The sequence below is a fragment of the Genypterus blacodes genome, unplaced genomic scaffold (genome assembly GCF_046128005.1).
Source record: "Genypterus blacodes isolate CSIRO-AG114 ecotype Tasmania unplaced genomic scaffold, CSIRO-AGI_Gbla_v1 ptg000122l_1, whole genome shotgun sequence".
Lineage (NCBI taxonomy): Eukaryota > Metazoa > Chordata > Actinopteri > Ophidiiformes > Ophidiidae > Genypterus > Genypterus blacodes.
In genome coordinates, this window is record NW_027466925.1 from 401,109 (window position 1) to 417,882 (window position 16,774).

At 48.4% G+C, this 16,774-nt stretch overlaps 1 protein-coding gene across 3 annotated transcripts; it reads right to left on the bottom strand.

Annotated features, from left to right (window-relative positions):
* Positions 1 to 74: 74 nt before the first annotated feature.
* arhgef11 (Rho guanine nucleotide exchange factor (GEF) 11) lies at positions 75 to 16,104 on the bottom strand. 3 transcript variants are annotated; one of them, XM_076162489.1, is made up of 42 exons: positions 14,256 to 16,104; positions 13,038 to 13,073; positions 12,349 to 12,440; positions 12,137 to 12,241; positions 11,983 to 12,032; positions 11,775 to 11,832; positions 11,373 to 11,572; positions 11,160 to 11,231; positions 10,873 to 10,980; positions 10,677 to 10,725; positions 10,392 to 10,429; positions 10,178 to 10,273; positions 9,965 to 10,033; positions 9,744 to 9,848; positions 9,455 to 9,553; positions 9,320 to 9,362; positions 9,136 to 9,232; positions 8,893 to 9,015; positions 8,320 to 8,343; positions 8,042 to 8,168; positions 7,816 to 7,909; positions 7,540 to 7,569; positions 7,267 to 7,399; positions 6,974 to 7,183; positions 6,749 to 6,796; positions 6,422 to 6,570; positions 6,174 to 6,314; positions 5,863 to 5,939; positions 5,646 to 5,771; positions 5,419 to 5,536; positions 5,171 to 5,319; positions 5,002 to 5,077; positions 4,738 to 4,923; positions 4,575 to 4,656; positions 4,367 to 4,447; positions 4,015 to 4,070; positions 3,770 to 3,922; positions 3,462 to 3,692; positions 3,058 to 3,159; positions 2,598 to 2,869; positions 2,379 to 2,511; positions 75 to 2,293 (listed from the first exon to the last, which is right to left on the bottom strand). In XM_076162489.1, exons 1-42 carry the CDS (start codon positions 14,288 to 14,290, stop codon positions 2,244 to 2,246), a joined length of 4,323 nt encoding a protein of 1,440 aa, XP_076018604.1. In that variant the 5' UTR covers positions 14,291 to 16,104; the 3' UTR covers positions 75 to 2,243. The 3 variants fall into 3 exon arrangements, with proteins under 3 accessions (XP_076018604.1, XP_076018605.1, XP_076018606.1); XM_076162490.1 differs by lacking the exon at positions 13,038 to 13,073; XM_076162491.1 differs by lacking the exon at positions 3,058 to 3,159.
* Between the last annotated feature and the right edge of the window lie 670 nt (positions 16,105 to 16,774).

The following is a 16,774-nucleotide window of genomic DNA, read 5'->3' on the forward strand; positions in this document are numbered from 1 at the left end:
CACATGAATCAGACACACACGTTCCATTTCTCCTTCTGTGCAGCTAACAATCTCGCCATTTTTGAAAAAACGGGGGAGAAGAAAATAATTTACACGCTTCTTTTTTTCTTATCTACAAAAATAAAATCACATACCAGGACTAAGGCTTTACAGAAAAACAAACAAATTAAGTGGGTCTGATCTGTCTATATTACACGAGTGAACAAGGTTTTAAAACCACACAATGAGATGATCGTTAAAGACGTGTATGCATCAGTAGTTTGCACCGTGCAGGGGGGTTTTGTGCAACATCTCATCAAAGAATCAGTTATAGCTTCTTTACAGCCACGACGTACAACGCACAAGATAAATGCATGAAACAAGAATACAAAGAAACGGAAGTGTAGAGGTAGAATTTGGAGATGCGGAAGTGAAGGGCGGGGAAGAGACGTAAACACGCCCCTCCCCCCGTGTTTCCTAAAGAGACGCATCGCTTTGGCAGAACGTTTCCCATTTTAGCGCGCGAATCTGCAGCGCTCACGTTGCACAGCAAGGGGGCGCCAAAATACAGCCTCTGCCTGCTGACGTCAGACCACACCGAGGTCGCGGTTGCTAAAGCGTGAAAACGGTCCACACCGAGCGGCGAAACAACATTTTAGTAGAATCGGTTTAACTAAGGCAAAACTAAAACAGACAGTGTGTCGGGTTCATGTTTTGGTAGCGGTGTTGCCAAATCCAAAGCTGGTAAAAGTCCTGGGGGACTCAACAAAGTCCCTCGGTTAGTGTTCCAAACCCGTCTGCTTCTGGCCAGCTGGAGATGGGAGAGAATGACACAAGGAAAAAAAAAAAGGAGAAACTAAAATGACTTCCGGAAGCTTCCTTAGTGAATAATGGAGTCCCGATTTTAAAATTTTCGGGGCTAGAACATCTTTTCTTGGAACGTTTTGAACTCGTTTAGTCTCGCGTGATGCAACTTAAAATGTCTCCGATAAAATGAACGTGCGCTTGATTTGTCATCTTCTGACTTGGCCCGTGTGCATAAAGATAAATACAACTTTACTTAGCGTTTCTCTACTGCCAATAAATATACGTTGTTCTGTGCAGGGGGGGGGGTTCTTGCCAAAATGCTACTTGGTAAAGAATGTAGAGGGGGATATTAACACTATCTATGCAGGGGGGTGTGTGAGGTCGCTGGTTCACAGTATTAACACACATAATACAGTGACGAGGCCTCGTGGATGCTTTCCAGGTGGCACAGACGGGAAAAGTTGCCGCTGATTTTTGGCAGCGGGCCCATGAAGTAGCGACCAAGTCTGTGTCCGTTTCCTGCGATTTGTCGTCAGCGCTGCCCGTCTGCCCTGCGCTCACGCTCCCCCGACCTCAAACACAACACACCACGCGATCCCGGCGGCCGCGAGTATTCGCCGATTTAAATCCACTGAGATCCCTGAAGCGGCGTGGAAAACGAAATCCAGACGGCTCTCAGTAGTAAACAGCGCAGTAGTGTTTCCAGATCCACAGGCTGAGCTGAACAGTCGTCCTGTAGCTTTATAGGTGACAGACGCTCCTATGTCAGCACGGCTGGTGGCGTTTCTTAAGTCTTAACTGAATGAAACATGAATAATGCTTGTGTGTGTGTGTGTGTGTGTGTGTGTGTGTGTGTGTGTGTGTGTGTGTGTTTCCTAACTGACAACCCAGTGCAAATAACCTGATTTACATAGATGCAGAGCGTCTGCTGTCCCCAATCTGCCCCCTGGAAGCATGACAGAGGGATGCATTGTGGGTAAAGTGCTGGGGTGGCGGGTCCCTCGAATATTTCCTTTAAAAAAACAAAACGACATTTCAACACTTTTCTGCTCCGTTCCTTCAACCAGCGCTCCACATTAAAAATGTACAACAACTCCATCCCTCCATCTTGCTCTCTTCTCCACTTTCCTCATTCAGTCTCTTCCATCCTTCGCTCCATCTGTCAATATTTTACTTCTCTTCTGCCTTTTTTTGTTCCTTCATCGTGTTCCTCGCCGCCTCCTTCTCTCATTCTGTCCGAGGTCGCGCTGCGAGTCCGGTCAGCTTTCTCTGGTATCCCAGGGCAACGGAGTCACAAGCGCTAACGGTTCTTTCCCGGGTTCTGTTCTGCTGGCCAGTGCATGCAGGAGATTGGGGCGAGGGGAGGCGGGGCTATCAAGCCCGAGTCTTGTCAATGCGCGTCTGTATGCCAACAATCAATTGTGTGCGACTGTGAGTAAATCCACTCCACTGCGGCATCAGAATCCAGTGGATTGGATTTTGGGCTCTGCTGGATTTCCCTCTTTGCCTAAAAGCATCCGAGAAAAAACAACTTCATTTACTGATGCAAAGGAATCCAACAAACAAACTACTCTTTGATGCTTCCCTCTTACCATCTCCTGAGCTGCGATCCAGAGACGGCGTCCTGGAGACCGTTGCTGAGCGACATGTTCCTTCCTCTGACTCCTGGCCGACAGAGGGCTCTCGGATGGTTTTGAGAAGCTCTTCATGGGCGTGTTCGATTTCCTGCAGACAGAAAAAGGCGTTGCTGCGTCGACAACATCAATGACATCAACATGGACGCTCCACGTTACCACAGTAACACCGCTCACCTTCAGCTGCCGCAGCTTGTTCATCAAACTCTCAATGGTGAGAAAAATCTCATCCACCTTTCTAATGACGTGACTCGGATGTCCAGTCTGCGGTCGGCCTGGTTCTTCCAGAGCCTCCGATTGGTCGGCAGGCGTCTCCACCTCTGGCTGTACTTGTGGCGACATCGCCTCTGCTGGCTGGGGGAAGTGGCTGGCGGTGGGGGTGGGAGGGTCGTCGAGGTCGTCAGTGGCGCTCTCGCCTTCTGTCGGCATCACCAAGTAGAACATGTTCCCTGCGGCACACGACAAAGTGTGTTATGCCGGCTCACACACCCAAACAATTCATACATCAACACAACCTGAATCAATAAATTACAGTTTACCCCAAATTTTGTAGGGAATAAAACAAATTCGGACCCACGATCGAAGAAAAAAGATGTGTGCGACAAACTACGGCACTGGACCAACTGAGTGTGATTACCCTGCGTCGTAGCCTCGTCTCTCGGCTCGGATGATTGGTCGGAGGGGAGGGAGACATCATCAGTGATGTCATCAGGGATAGAGGAAGAGCCCGTAACCACAGCTAGGCAGAGGACAGAAGTGTGTGCGTGTGTGTGAAAGCAGATGTGAAAAGTGCGTGAGTGTGTGTGTCAAAGGAAAGTGTAAAGACGTGTGATTGTGTGGTGAGGAGCAGGCAGAGAGGAGAGAAAGAGCAGAAAAGGTGTGTGAGAAACAAAGAGTCCACCGAGTGCAGAGGTCACATGCAGGGGTCGCAGGCAGAAACAGAGTTTTTGAATTAAAAAAGTGGTCAGACGGTCAGATTGTAAGTGATTGACCAGGGGGTAGAGACGACTGATTATTTGAGAGCTTTAACCCCGTCATTACCTTTCCGGACGACCTGAACGCTGTGCTGCTCGCCGTCTGAGGCCTCGGGTCCGGCCTCGGCCTCGCAGTCGTCGGCGCTGAAATTGAGGATGGTCTCCAGGGACTCCGGCCGCTGCTCCTCAGCCAGCGAGCTCCTTCCGTTGGCCGTCTCGTTTGTGGGCGTGTCGTCCGAGTTGTGACTCCACCTGTCCTCGTCCAGATCCCTCAATATGAGCTGCCTCAGCGTTTCCACTGTGAAAACCAAATGAGCAAAACAATGAAATCTGCTTCTTTAAGAGATTATGACATCATCCGTGCAGCTTTCTCACCGTCTAGCAAAGCTGCCTCTGCCACACACGCTGCTTGTGTGTCGCTGCAGGGGAAAGCCTCCGACTGGCCCGTAGATGTGGCCGGGGAGAGCTCACCGCCATTGTTGGAGGGATCCGTCTCCATGGAAACCAACGGCTCTGTGATTGACTCGTCTGAAAGGGTCCAAAGGCTCGGTGGTGAGTCCTTTTAAAACCTTTTTTGAACATTTGTAGTTTCGTTTCACATATTTCTATATCTGTGGTACCTGAGTAAGCGTGGCTGCTGGTGGAGACGGGGGAAGCACTGCCTAGACTGGAGGCGCTGTGGGTGAGAGAACACACACACACACACACACACACACACACACACACACACACACACACACACACACACACACACACACACACACACACACACACACACACACACACACACACACACACACACACACACACACACACACACACACACACACACACACACACACACACACACACACACACACACACACACACACACACACACACACACACACACACACACACACACAGATATGAAGCACACAAATGACAACTTGCTGTTCCAGGCTGATTTTCCTTTACATCACATTTACTCACGTTCTGGGCACGGCTCCATGATTCTTAAGTGGCGACGAGCCTCCAGCCAGTGAGATGGTCTTTTCAAGTAAGTTCTTCCAGCTAGGAACCGCAAAAACCCAAAGTCAGCGCACATCTCAAGCACATACGTAGCGTAGATGTTTCTGGATGCTGCAGAGACGCGTGTGTGTGCTCGGCAAACCTTCCCGCTACAATAAGGAGCACTTACGTGTTTTTCTCCGACGACGTTCCGGCCACCAGTTCGTAAATCTGCCTCTCGGTGGTGCTGATGACGTAGAGGGCCTTGTTGTCTGGGGGGAGAAGGCAGAAGACACACGGTCATTACCCACAAATCCACAGGCTGGCGCGTGGGGTGCCGGCTGCGGCCTTACCCGTGGCCACGGAGCGGACCAGCAGCGAGTCCAGCTTCACCAGGGGACTGAAGGAGGTCTTGGAGTCACCGCCCCCCACACCCACGGCCCCACCCAGCCAGCGGGAGGGACATCGGAGCAGCAGCCGATCGTCTGGGCCCTTCTGGAGCAGGACCAGGCAGTCCGACAGCAGCAGGGCCTGAATGTCTGATGGACGGACATTCACAATCGTTTCTTATCGTTTACGTCAACTTGAGCACATTGGCGGTTTGTGGAAATACTGACCTAGCTGCTTATCTTTGCTGACTTTCCAAGTGAGTGGACCCTCGTGAACCATCGTCTTGGTGGTTAGATCCAGACTCTACGGGACCAGAACCAAAACTCACACATTTATATACAATAATAACAATTAGACCAGTTAGAGAGAAGAGGAGCACATGGAATAAACGACCACCTTAAACTGAGGAGCGGCGTCCAGTCTGCGCTGGTACTGACTGAGGTGTTGCCGGTGTTCCGTTTCCCGGACGATCTCGTTGACCGCCTGCAGAATCCCTCGGCAACAGGCCTGAGCACGCAGGAGTGAGGGGAGGTCCGATGAGCCAGCTTGGGGAAGAGACAGGAATATGACAAAAGTGTGAGGAAAAAACCTGTGCGTGAGTGTGTGTGTGCATGCGTGTGTTAGTGTGTGACCCGATCCCTCACCCTCCGTGTGTTTAATGATGTTGTCCAGCAGCAGGGGGTACTTTGTGAGTCTCTGCATCTCGGACACCAGCAGATCTTTGAGCTGCAGCCTCCTGCAGTGAGGACTCGCCTGGCACTCCTAACACGCCACATGACACCAACATGAAACAGGTGTGCTTTCCTGCACGGCCCTTCAGTGTGTACGGCAAAGGATGGATCCATGTATGTGTGTGTGTGTGTGTGTGTACCTGGATGATGTGGGCAAAGCGAGGGTCTTTGCGTTGTTTGTTCTTGATGAGCTCCAGAGCCTGCGACTGCTGGCTGCACAGTTGCGACGCGTGTTCCTGAAACTCCTCTCCAGCAGAACCTTCAAACTGGTGCAAACACACACACACACACATCACTATAAGCATACTACACCTAACAAGCAGCTTTCCAAATAACATACAGATGGGGTGAACTCACCCGGGCCAGCATGACGTCGCCAATATCCTGAACGATGGGAAGTTCTCGTTTCTTCTTCATTGCCTCACACAGACTTGCTGTAGAAAAGCAATATGGAGGAAAAACACAACACCTTTTATGTCCCCCCCAATTGTCACACACACACACACACACACACACACACACACACACACACACACACACACACACACACACACACACACACACACACACACACACACACACACACACACACACACACACACACACACACAAACACACACACACACACACACACACACACACACACACACACACACACACACACTGACCGTGCAGTTCGTAGACCTGAGGCAGGTTGGGGAAAATGCAGGCCAGCTCGTCCGAGTTGAGCACGGACCTCATCTTCTGGTAGAAGACCTGGTCCAGGACCCTCAGCGTCCTCAGGTGGGAAACCTCGGTGGTGAACAACTCTGGACACACAAAGGAGGCGAAGGGAAGCAAAAACAGATTTGAACCATGCACCAAATTTACGTGGTGGTTACGTTGATGTTTTAGTTGTTTCGAATGCGTCTCGTACCATAGATGACGGCCTGTCTGTCCACCTCTCTGGGGCCCAGCGAGGCCAGGAGCTGAGGAGATGCGGTTTCCTGCCAGTTCTGACCGTCGCACACCTCTTCCTCCAGGCCGGCGGCATCCGGCAGCAGGGCGAGCGGCGAGTCCACGCTCCTACGCAGAGGGACAGTCGCGGAGAGGACAGAAACAGACACACGTGGAGACAGAAAGACAAACTCAAGGTCACGCAACGAAACATCTCATCCCGTCCAGCACATTTGCCTCTTGCGAAAGTCCAACCCGGCAATCTCATGAGGGAACTCATCTGTATGGGGTTTAGATGAGAACTCACCTGCGTCTAGAGCGAGGGGTGTATGGGGGTGTAGGGTTCTCTAGAGACCTGAGTTTGGGAGAGAGCGGAGAGATGGAATGAAGTCAATGGCTATGGTGAGCACCTGGACAACACGGTGAGGTAAGGGGGGGGGGGGGACCACGTGTGATGAATGACCCGCCTGACGGAGGAGGAGCCTTTCCTCTTGATTTAACAACGAGCGTGTTGCGTTCGTTGCATTCTCACCGTGCGGAGTTGCTTGACGCGGACGACGAGGCGCTGTGCTGCAGTGGCCTAAGCCCCGGCCCCTCCTTCTCCTCCCCGCAGTCCTCCATGTCCACGTCGCTGCGGGACCGGGGGACGGACTCGGCTCCCGATGCCGCACCCCTCCGCCGACCCTCCCCCTGTGCCTTCAGCGACTCGCTGCGTGCCAGACGCACCGTGGAGGCCGTGGGGCTGCAGGAGGAAACAGGAAGCATTGAGGAGACCTCGGGCTAATATATGCAGTAAAGGTTGGTGACAATTATGACGTCGTCTACCTCTCCATGCTGTCGTCCCCCAGGCTGCTGGTGGAGAGACGCTGGGGGTCGGTGCCGTCGACCCCTTCCTCTCCTACGGTGTCCGTGTGGTTCTCAAACTGCTGGATAATGTTCCTCACATTGCCAGAACGCACTGCAGCAACGACACACAAGAAATAGAACACAGGTAGATATATTTGCGAAAATTTTACAGGGTCATTAAAGAAGAAACCAAAATGAAGTGGAGCTCAAAATTACAAAAACAGAAAACAAACAGAAAATATATTTATGTACCTTCGGTGGGTGACAACGGGACATGGAATGCTACAAACAAGAATGAACCAAAAAGAAAAACAATGGAATCAAAAATAAACAAATGAAATTTCACTTATTTAATTGTAAATAATAATAAATTAATAATGCAAACAAACGACGCTATGAAATCAACACTGTCTGACAAACCCATTGAATCACTGTGCCCAGTGACGAAATATTGATATTTAAGGGATGACTTATGTACAGTGTAATGGTTAAAGCTGTGTGTTAATATGTGTGTGTGTGTGTATTTACTGGACTGGGAGGTGATCCGGGGTTTGCCGATGTACTTCAGGATGGGATTTCTCTTTTTATCCTCTCCATCTTTCTCTTTCTTTGTACCACTCAGCTGTCAGGAGAGAAGCCATTGAAAGGTTCACACAAGTTCACACATTCAATCAAGCAAACATTTAACAAGATTCCATGACTAAACGGATCCGCAGGCAAAACATTGAAGCCTATTTAAACGTTGCGCCCTTACCTTCTTCGTCTTTAAGAAAGCTAACCACTTCTCCTTCTCTGTGCTCAGACCAGGGAAGACCTTGGAGTCCCGGAGTTTGATACCGGAATGACGTAGATACAAGAGCACCGCCGACGCCAGGGGAGAACTGGGTGGCACGAGACGGGTTAAGCGTGGCGGGGAAACGTGCAAAAAAAAAAAGTGAAAACAGAAAAAATAAGGTGAAAAAGGAGGTTAGACAAAGTTTGCAACACTTTCAAAAGGGGAATTGACGAGAGATTGTATTCCGTCTCCTTTACCTTCTGTCCTCTTCGTGCTTTGATCTGGAGTGGGAACACAAAGAGAGACATAAACACGCTGTTAACGCCCTCCACAAAAACAAACACACACACACACACACATCCACACCAACAGATCCCAACTCGACGCCTGAAATCCAGTTCGATGCAAGAAACAAACTACAACGCGGCGCGTCATGTGATAGGTGTCAGCCGCTGTGTGTGCGTGCGCTTGAAGTGGATGGGGGGGATGTCATGTGACTTGCAGGGTTTGTGGGCGTGGTGCTGACCTTTGGTAAGAGAGGCCAGGTGAGCCTCCTCTGTCGCCCTGTAATAACATCTTTATTGGAGCTCTGACACCTGACCGTGTTGCCAAGCGTTTCTGCTCCTTTTTTATCATGGTAACCGCATGTGTAAATGGGTAACAGGTAGACTGAATCCAAACTAATGCAATATGGGTGAAGCCTCATTCTTCACTTGTCACTAGTCAACTTAATGTTTGTGAGAAAACTCCTGACGACACAATTACCACACATCAAAACTCTCAACATTGGGGTCATTTTGTGCGCAACAGTAATATTGTTACAGACTCACAGTATCTCCCAGAGGGCGGTGACCTGTCTGTCCACCACCTGCCTCTCTTTCACTGGGTCTCCGTCCAGTTGCTGTAGGTCTCCTTCTCCAAACAGAGAGCCGAGGCCCATCATCTGCTTGCTCCTGCGTGATGCAGAGACACAAAATGGATCGTTTCTCTCACAGGGGAGGGGGGGGGCGGAGCCGACGACACGCTGGCGTCTCAGATGTAAATCCAAGTCAAAGCAAACAGGAGTGAGGTACCTGTAGTCCTGGATCTGGTCGTGGATGTCCGGTAGAACCTGCTGTTGCAGTTCAGACAGAGGACCCCTGATGTCCTCCTGGGCATGGAGACGACTCTCTGCAGGGACCACGGGCAGAAACACATTACATCACAGGACAAATCTTTGATGTATGGATGAAAATGTAACTTGGCACCTGGACTTACCAATATCCTTGAGGTACTCCTCTCGTACTTTGATTTTCAAAGGCTTATAAGGAAAAAACACAGCATTAATGCCATTATACCCAGTTAGACAGATAAACATAAGCGATGTAATCATGAGAGCATGTTGGTACGTACGGCGTCAAGGTCCAGGAAGTGGGAGCAGATCTGAGGTGCAAGTGAGCGGGCGTCTTTAGGACTGGAGCCCAAGTAGGCCTCCACCGACAGGTAAAACAGCTGTTATAGACAAGCGCACACAAGTTAGACCAAGTCCAATATAACAAAGCATCAATAACTCTATATATTGCACAGGAAATAAACGTCTATGACGATGCTGTCATCAAGGGACCTCAACCGTTTTACCGTTTGTCCTCGGTAAGCAGGACAATATAGGTTATGTGGAGACTAAAACATACAGTCGACTGACCAGGGGGTTGGGATCCAGCAGCTGGGTGAAGACGTATCTCATGAACACCGCCATGTGGGCCGGCCGCAACTTCAACAGTTCTATGTCTTGGAATGGACCGTCCATCTGAGAGAGACAGCGAGGACGGAGGGGTCAAGATGGCAGTATCCAAGCGTAAGAGGAAAGTGGGCAGCTCAACGCCATTAAGCTTTCAAGGGGATCACCACTCAAATCTTTCTCACCTCGTTGTAAGGATAGCCGTCCTCGTCATCATCCTCTTCCTCTGGGCCGATGATCTGCACCTTCCCGCCCTTTGAAGACAGACAGAAATGGACACACGCCGATGTCAGCATCTACTTTCTTGATGACATAAAAACTGCTGAGGGCGGTGAAGCATTGGAATCACTAACACTGGATTGCGTGCGAGTGCTTGCAGATGTGTGCGTCCGTCTCACCAAATCGGAGATGTTGTGTGTGTCGGAGCTCTGCCGTCTGTGTTTGAAGGTCCTGAAGATGAAGGATGAGGGAGAGGAGTGGGGGCTCTCAAAGGCCTGAGGGGTGAGGAAGAGGAGCGGGGAGCAAATGGGAGCGGGATGAGTGGGACTTTCACATACTCAAACGCTCACACACTCTCAAAGCTTTGTGAATGAACAGGTTGTGCAGCTTTACCTCCAGCTCTCCTTCATTGGAGTCCATTGATAATCGACCTGCCAAAGCACAGCACAACTCTCAGTGTGTATGTCAAAGTGTATAATACAGTACAAGCACTTGATACTACAGTATAGAGCCAATTTCACCTTGATATCACATTATGTCTTTGACCTTATGCCACAGAGTATCAAGAAATTACTCATGAGATTTTTATTTCTTTGACAAATTTGCTCTTTTGGTTTGTTGGTTTCAGCACGAGCTTCAACTCCAAATTAAACTGGGAAAAGAGGAGCAGATACGAACCTTCTCCCGCTATGAAATAGCTGGTGATAGATTCCGATCGGGTTCCCTCCTGGAGGATTACAACAAAGTGTTAAAGTGCTTTCATGCCACCTGTGCACACTTGCTTGTGGTCAAGGAGGCCACCATGTGGAGGTCATGACCTGCAGTAGCTGTGCAGTACAAGCTGACCCGAGCATGCAGGTGGATCAACACTTACCAAATCCTGCTGAATCTTGACCCTGACTTGGTGAGCTCGCCTCTTGGCACTTTCTATCCGCTCCTCCAGTGAAGGCGAAGGGTTCCGCAACAGCTCCTCCATCAAGTCCTGCGAATCGCTCAGTGTTGGGATCATAAAGACAACTTTCTCCTGACTAGTTTATGGGGTTACAAAACGCTATCTCCGACGACGATGCATTTCATTCCCAGTGACGACTCTCTCTCTCTCTGTGTGTGTGTGTGTGTGTGTGTGTGTGTGTGTGTGTGTGTGTGTGTGTGTGTGTGTACCTGAAGTTCAGCCTCTTCCTGCTCCAGCATTTTCCTGAGTATTTGACTGGCGTGTTTTTGTACTTCTGGGTCCTGCAGAAACAACCCGTGAAGCAGAGAAATGTTAAGCTGCGACACTTTCAAAAGATTCACGTTATTTTCCGCAGTGTAATTAATTCCCAAATTGAACTTAGAAACAGGAAATTGAAGATATGCCTGGCGCAATTCAATCACCTGCAGTGGTTTAGGTCCAGTGATTCTTTGGGAGGGGGTGCTGCTTAGTCCAGAGGGAAGGGGCGGCGGGGGAGGGGGCGGGGCCTCCCCACCTAGAGACGTCCTTTGATTGGGTGTGAGGTCAGTGGGCAGCGGCTCTAAGGGCAGGGCGACGGCGGAAGGGGGCGGTCCTTGTAGCGTCAGAGCAACGTACGTCCCAGCTGTGGGGCGATTGATTGGGAAGGATAGAAAGACAAAACAAAACAAATGATGAGTTTGCCACATTGCTAGATGGTTAATGGTGCAAGGCAACAATAATAACATGGAAATATGGAAACCTACAGAGTTTCACAATTATAAAGTTCTTTTGAGGTTGACTAACGTTTATATTTCACACTTATTTCAGGAGCTGTTTGCACTCACATTTGATGAGTTTCACCACCTCCTGATGGGACATGGAGGACACCAGCGAGCCATTCACCTGACACAAAGGAAGGACGGAGGGGACAAAATCAACAAAAGCAAACAAAACTCAACAAAGAAACTCCACTAATATAATACAAGTAAGTAACTAAATCAAATCCAAAGAGTGACTTATGGAGATTAATGGACTGGACAGCATTATAATAACCTTTATGATTCGATCCCCTTCCTGGACCCCCGCTTTGACTGCTGCACCACCTGCAGGGACGAGGAGAGACATACAGTGAGACTGATGAAGACGAATACAAGCACGATTGTAACACGAGTTGTAATACCAGTTTAACTGAAAACGTGCATCTAACCTGGTCGGACATTCTGCACTAGCTTGACCCTTTCACCACACACTGTGAAGCCAAAGCCGAGCTGGTCCTTCTGCACAACCACGCATCTCTGGACGAGACCTGGACCTGACAGAGGAGGGAACAAGGATGCTGTATAATCCTACACACCCAACGAATATCTATTTCTATCAACCGTAATGCAAGAAACGAATCTACCATGGGGGAAGGCGTACCTGTGCTCTCAGAAGGGATGTCCCCGGTCAGCTCCCTCTGCTGGGAGGCAGAGGATTTGCGCTCAGAGTCCCCGATGGTTAGACTGCTGAGCCTAGGATGGGAGCGAGGCAGAGGGTTAACATGAAATCTAATAAACCCAAAGATTTAGACAAAAGCTCTGGCAAGGCTAGCTTGGACGGGGAAAGGGGACATGTTGGGGCAAATTAGGGAAGGGAATAGTGGAATGAGAGGTTGACATAGAGTGACAGAGCAAGCAGAAGTGAAAACGAGAGAGAATTTTACGAGACAGGGCTTGTGGGAAAGGAGAGAGGAAAGTGAGGGAAAAAGTCAAGGGCAGTGCACGGTCAGGTATGCTGGGCAGAGGCACAAAGAGAATCGGCATCGCACAAGAAGCGGTCGACCAGGAAAACTCACCAAGCAGCGAAAGGGCTGAAAGCGAAGGCATGGAAGAAAAGAGATAGAAGAAATAGAAAAGGGAGAGAGGAAAGAGAGCGAGAGGAAATTAAGAAAGCAGAGACGAACTTCGACAAATCAGCTCTTTGTTCAAGCTACCAACTACCTATCATCATTTTCTGTATGTCTTTTTAGCGGCTGACAGCTAAATGTGCCTCCATAGCTGCACAATCTGTAGGTGTGCTGGACCCAACCCCAACCCCGGGCAAGAGCTCTCACTGGACAGCTGTCCTACCTGAACAGGTGGCTGTTTTTCTTATTGGCTGCCCTGCTGTCACATGACACACACAGACACGGGGAGTAGTGGGCAAGTGCACAAGAACACACCGAAAAAAAAAAGGTGACAGCAGGAGAGACAGGAAAGACACATGATCAAGACGAACAGGCATCAGACAGACAAGTCACAGAGAGACACGCTGTGTGCGTCTCAGCTCAGGGGCAGGATCCTTCTCTGTCCACATTTCTAGACCAGCTGCGCCACAAAAGCTCAAACGCTCTTCCAAACGTGGTCAAGTAACGCGGCAGCTAAATTTGGAGGACACAGCTGGCGGCCCTCAGCATCCAATAATCCATTGTGCTGATCAATTGCTTAAAGGCCTATCCAGGCAATTGTCTTAAAACCGATGAGCCTGGACAAATCCTGTGTCCACATCTTATCTGGTATTTGTGTTCAATCAATGCTAAGTGTGTCTCGAACTACAATAGCTAAAGAAAGGACAGCCACTGCAGGATGAGATATTTGACATTAGGGCTTGGACCATCAGCTTTTGTCTCTGCAGGCTACGACGGTCTCATTTAGGGGGGAACCTCAGATCCTGCTCCTGAATTAGGAGACCAATCTAATGTGATGAGCTACATGGTCAATATGGTGATGACAGACACTGACACAGAGGATGAACTAGAGTAAAGTGAATGTTTTAGCAAAGGGCAAAGGCTAAACAGCGGATGAAGGCACAACAGTGACATTCAAGGAACATATAAAAACACACAGATAACAAGCTTGATATCCGTCTAAAAATCTTTGCTTCAACTAGGGTCAAGTAACAATCATCGCAGCTGCATTTGTCATGTAAACTGTCACCTCCAAGACAACAGCCTGTCTGGCAAGTTCTTCAGGTGGCCAGGTTGGTCGGCAGGAACTCGATCAGATAAGGAAATGTCAACTGACTGATATATAAATATATACAAATAAATAAGAGCTCCTTTTAATGTATTTGGTGTTTAAAGTGCATCTGGTATCTATGTTATTCAATTCCCTGTGTCCTGCATGTAGCAAGGTTGTCAGTGCACCAATGACACCAGTACTGAGATTTATCAGCTTACCACACAGGCAAACATTAACCAGCCAAGCCTCTATTACCCCTGGCTTTGATTGTTATGTAGCACCTTACGACTCTCCTGGAAACACAGACGCACTTAAGTTGAGTGGGTGTAGGTGCTGCGAGTCTAGTACCTGTCCAGTGTGGAGGAGGGTTGGCGGAGACTCATGTCTGCAGCCTTGTGACTCTCCTCTGCTTCCTGGTGCGGGCTCAACTCAGTCACTGGATTGCTTTCATCTTCGTCATAATGGTCGTCCTCGTCTCTTTCCTCTTTTAGTTTGCTCAGTTCACACAATGGGGCTCTGTGTTGTGCTTTGATAAGCCTAAATCCGGATCTTCAAGCTGATGTGCGTCAGCTACTGGGAAGCTGGCTCAGATCAGACAGGCAACAGACGATGCTCCTCATGTTTCCATCCAGCACAGTGGTTCAAATGAGGTGTCTGTGGAGGTCGTTGTGATAAAGTGCAGCCAAAACCCTAACAGAAATCAGACTCTATATCCCCTTACTAGTTGCAACTGGTGGATATGCTGGTGCCTTGTTAAAATACCCCCTATTTTAGAAGGAAGGTGTTAGTGGTTGATACAGTGGTTCTGCTACAGTGGAAACTGGATAAAGGGCAGCTTGCTCCCTCGCAGGTCATCAATCATGAATGACTGTATGTCTTGCAAAGCTCCAAGAGGTAAACAACTCCCATGACATTCACCGTCTGCGGATCTGGAGTGAATTCACTAAAGATACGCTCAAACTCACAACTTGAACACGAATGACACACATCCTGATAACAGCACGGGATTATCTTTAATGCCTATAAGGTGACACCTCTCCCGAGGGAATAAGAATGTAAAGGCATTAGCGTGACCTTATCGTGTTGACGTGCGGCATTAGAAAGCTGTGCCGACCTATTTGAAATGGGGATGGCACCAGTTTACAGTATCTCGTTTGTCAGTCACAGGGTTGCGTTGATAATCGCAAATCAGTGCCTCAGGTTGGTTTAATAACGTCATCAACTGTCCCTGGGATTGTTTACTAGCCAGTCTAAAAATCCCAAATCATTCACAAAACAACACACTCAAGTTGAACAAATAAAGTTTGGTTTTAACCCAACAGGAGCAGGCTTATATGCTTCCTTTAACTGAATAATTTCACGCCAACATACTTGTAAACACAACAGCGGTGCAAACCACTGTGGCTGGTTTTGCATTAGTTGCTAACCAACGAAGCGGCTAGCTAATAAGCTGGTTAGCATGCAATGCTTCTACTGACGGAGTTGCCCAACTGAAAACATCACGCAAAATAACGAAAAAATGAAATGTTATCTCTCAACATTCAGTCGCGACCTAACTGGCGAGCAGTCGCTTAATACCAGAATAAGTAAATACAAATGAAGCGGCCTGTTGTGTCCTGCTAACATGAGCAAGTTACTCCTAGCTATGTAGCTTAGTTTGATAGGCCGACGTCAAGCCGCGGATTTGCGTATGCACTGTAAAGGCCCAAACGGGCAGTGGTTACCGCTCTCAGCTGCGCACTCAGCCGGGTCGTTCCGAGCTCGCTAACAGGCTACACATGCAAGATAAAAAAAATAAGCCAGTATGACTTCGACTGCATGTGAAAATTTGTTTGATGAAGCAGCAGATACGGTTGTAGTCCAGTTGAACAAAAAAAAATCACAGGGAGTGAAGATAAATTCCAAATTTCAATTTCGTGCAGATATCAGCCTGAACCTGCACGTTAGCGAGCCGGATTGGATGCGGTAAGATTCCAGTAGAGCCCCTTCTTCAAAATAAGACACAGTGTTGCATTCACGGTCAGCTGCAGCTCTTCCTCTTCTGCCACAAGCGCACAGGAGTCCATAACAATACTCGCAGTATATAATAATTATAAATTTCACTCTGCGTTCTTAAAATATTAATCTCTGCTGTGTTATTATGCTGCAGTCTGGTCTGCCCTCTGACCACCATGTCCTAATCAAACAGCACAACAGCGGCCTCGTGTGGATGGACTGCGGTACGACACAATCGCAGTGACGCGCAAATGTCCTCTGTAAACTCACATGGACGCAAGATTTCGCAAAAATATTTCTGCAATTTTTGCCTTTACAACAACTTTTCTAACACGATCGTATTTATCTAATATCTTAATTTGAGTGTTATTTATTGCTGAGCACGTGAGCTACAGTTGTTATTTACAGAATCTGTTGATGCTTTGGTGTCATCATTTATCTGTTGCAGCAGTATAGACTGTCTCTCTTAATTGAACGTTCTTAGTTCATTTGACAGAGATACATGAATGCAGTGTTGTGCCTGCGACTCATTTTCACCGTCTTGCTGTTGTTGATCTTTAATGACTGCATTTGTACTGCATAAACGGATACAATAAGTACTAATCTATACAGATAGCTACTAAATGTCCTGCCAAAGCGGATCTTGCACGCTTTAGAGAAAATCTGTTTTCCACAGTGGTGAGTTGCCTTAGATAAAAATTCATTCATTCCCTTCTACTTAATGAATTAATGTTGTTCACTTCCACTCTCAAACTCCCCCGAGTCTTCCCCAATCTCAAAATAAATCCTTATTTGCATTCAGCATCACTGATATTTGATACATTTTCACTGACGTTATAACGAAACACCGTGAGAGGATTTGAATCAACCTA

Bases quoted from the DNA above. Each gene is read 5' to 3' on its own strand.
- arhgef11 (XM_076162489.1), bottom strand. From the start codon at position 14,290: ATGAGTCTCCGCCAACCCTCCTCCACACTGGACAG. The intron at 7,400-7,539 runs GTACATAAATAT...TCGTTGCTGCAG, and splicing joins CCCGTTGTCACCCACCGAAG to TGCGTTCTGGCAATGTGAGG. The intron at 5,772-5,862 runs GTGAGTTCACCC...TGTTTGCACCAG, and splicing joins GCGACGTCATGCTGGCCCGG to TTTGAAGGTTCTGCTGGAGA.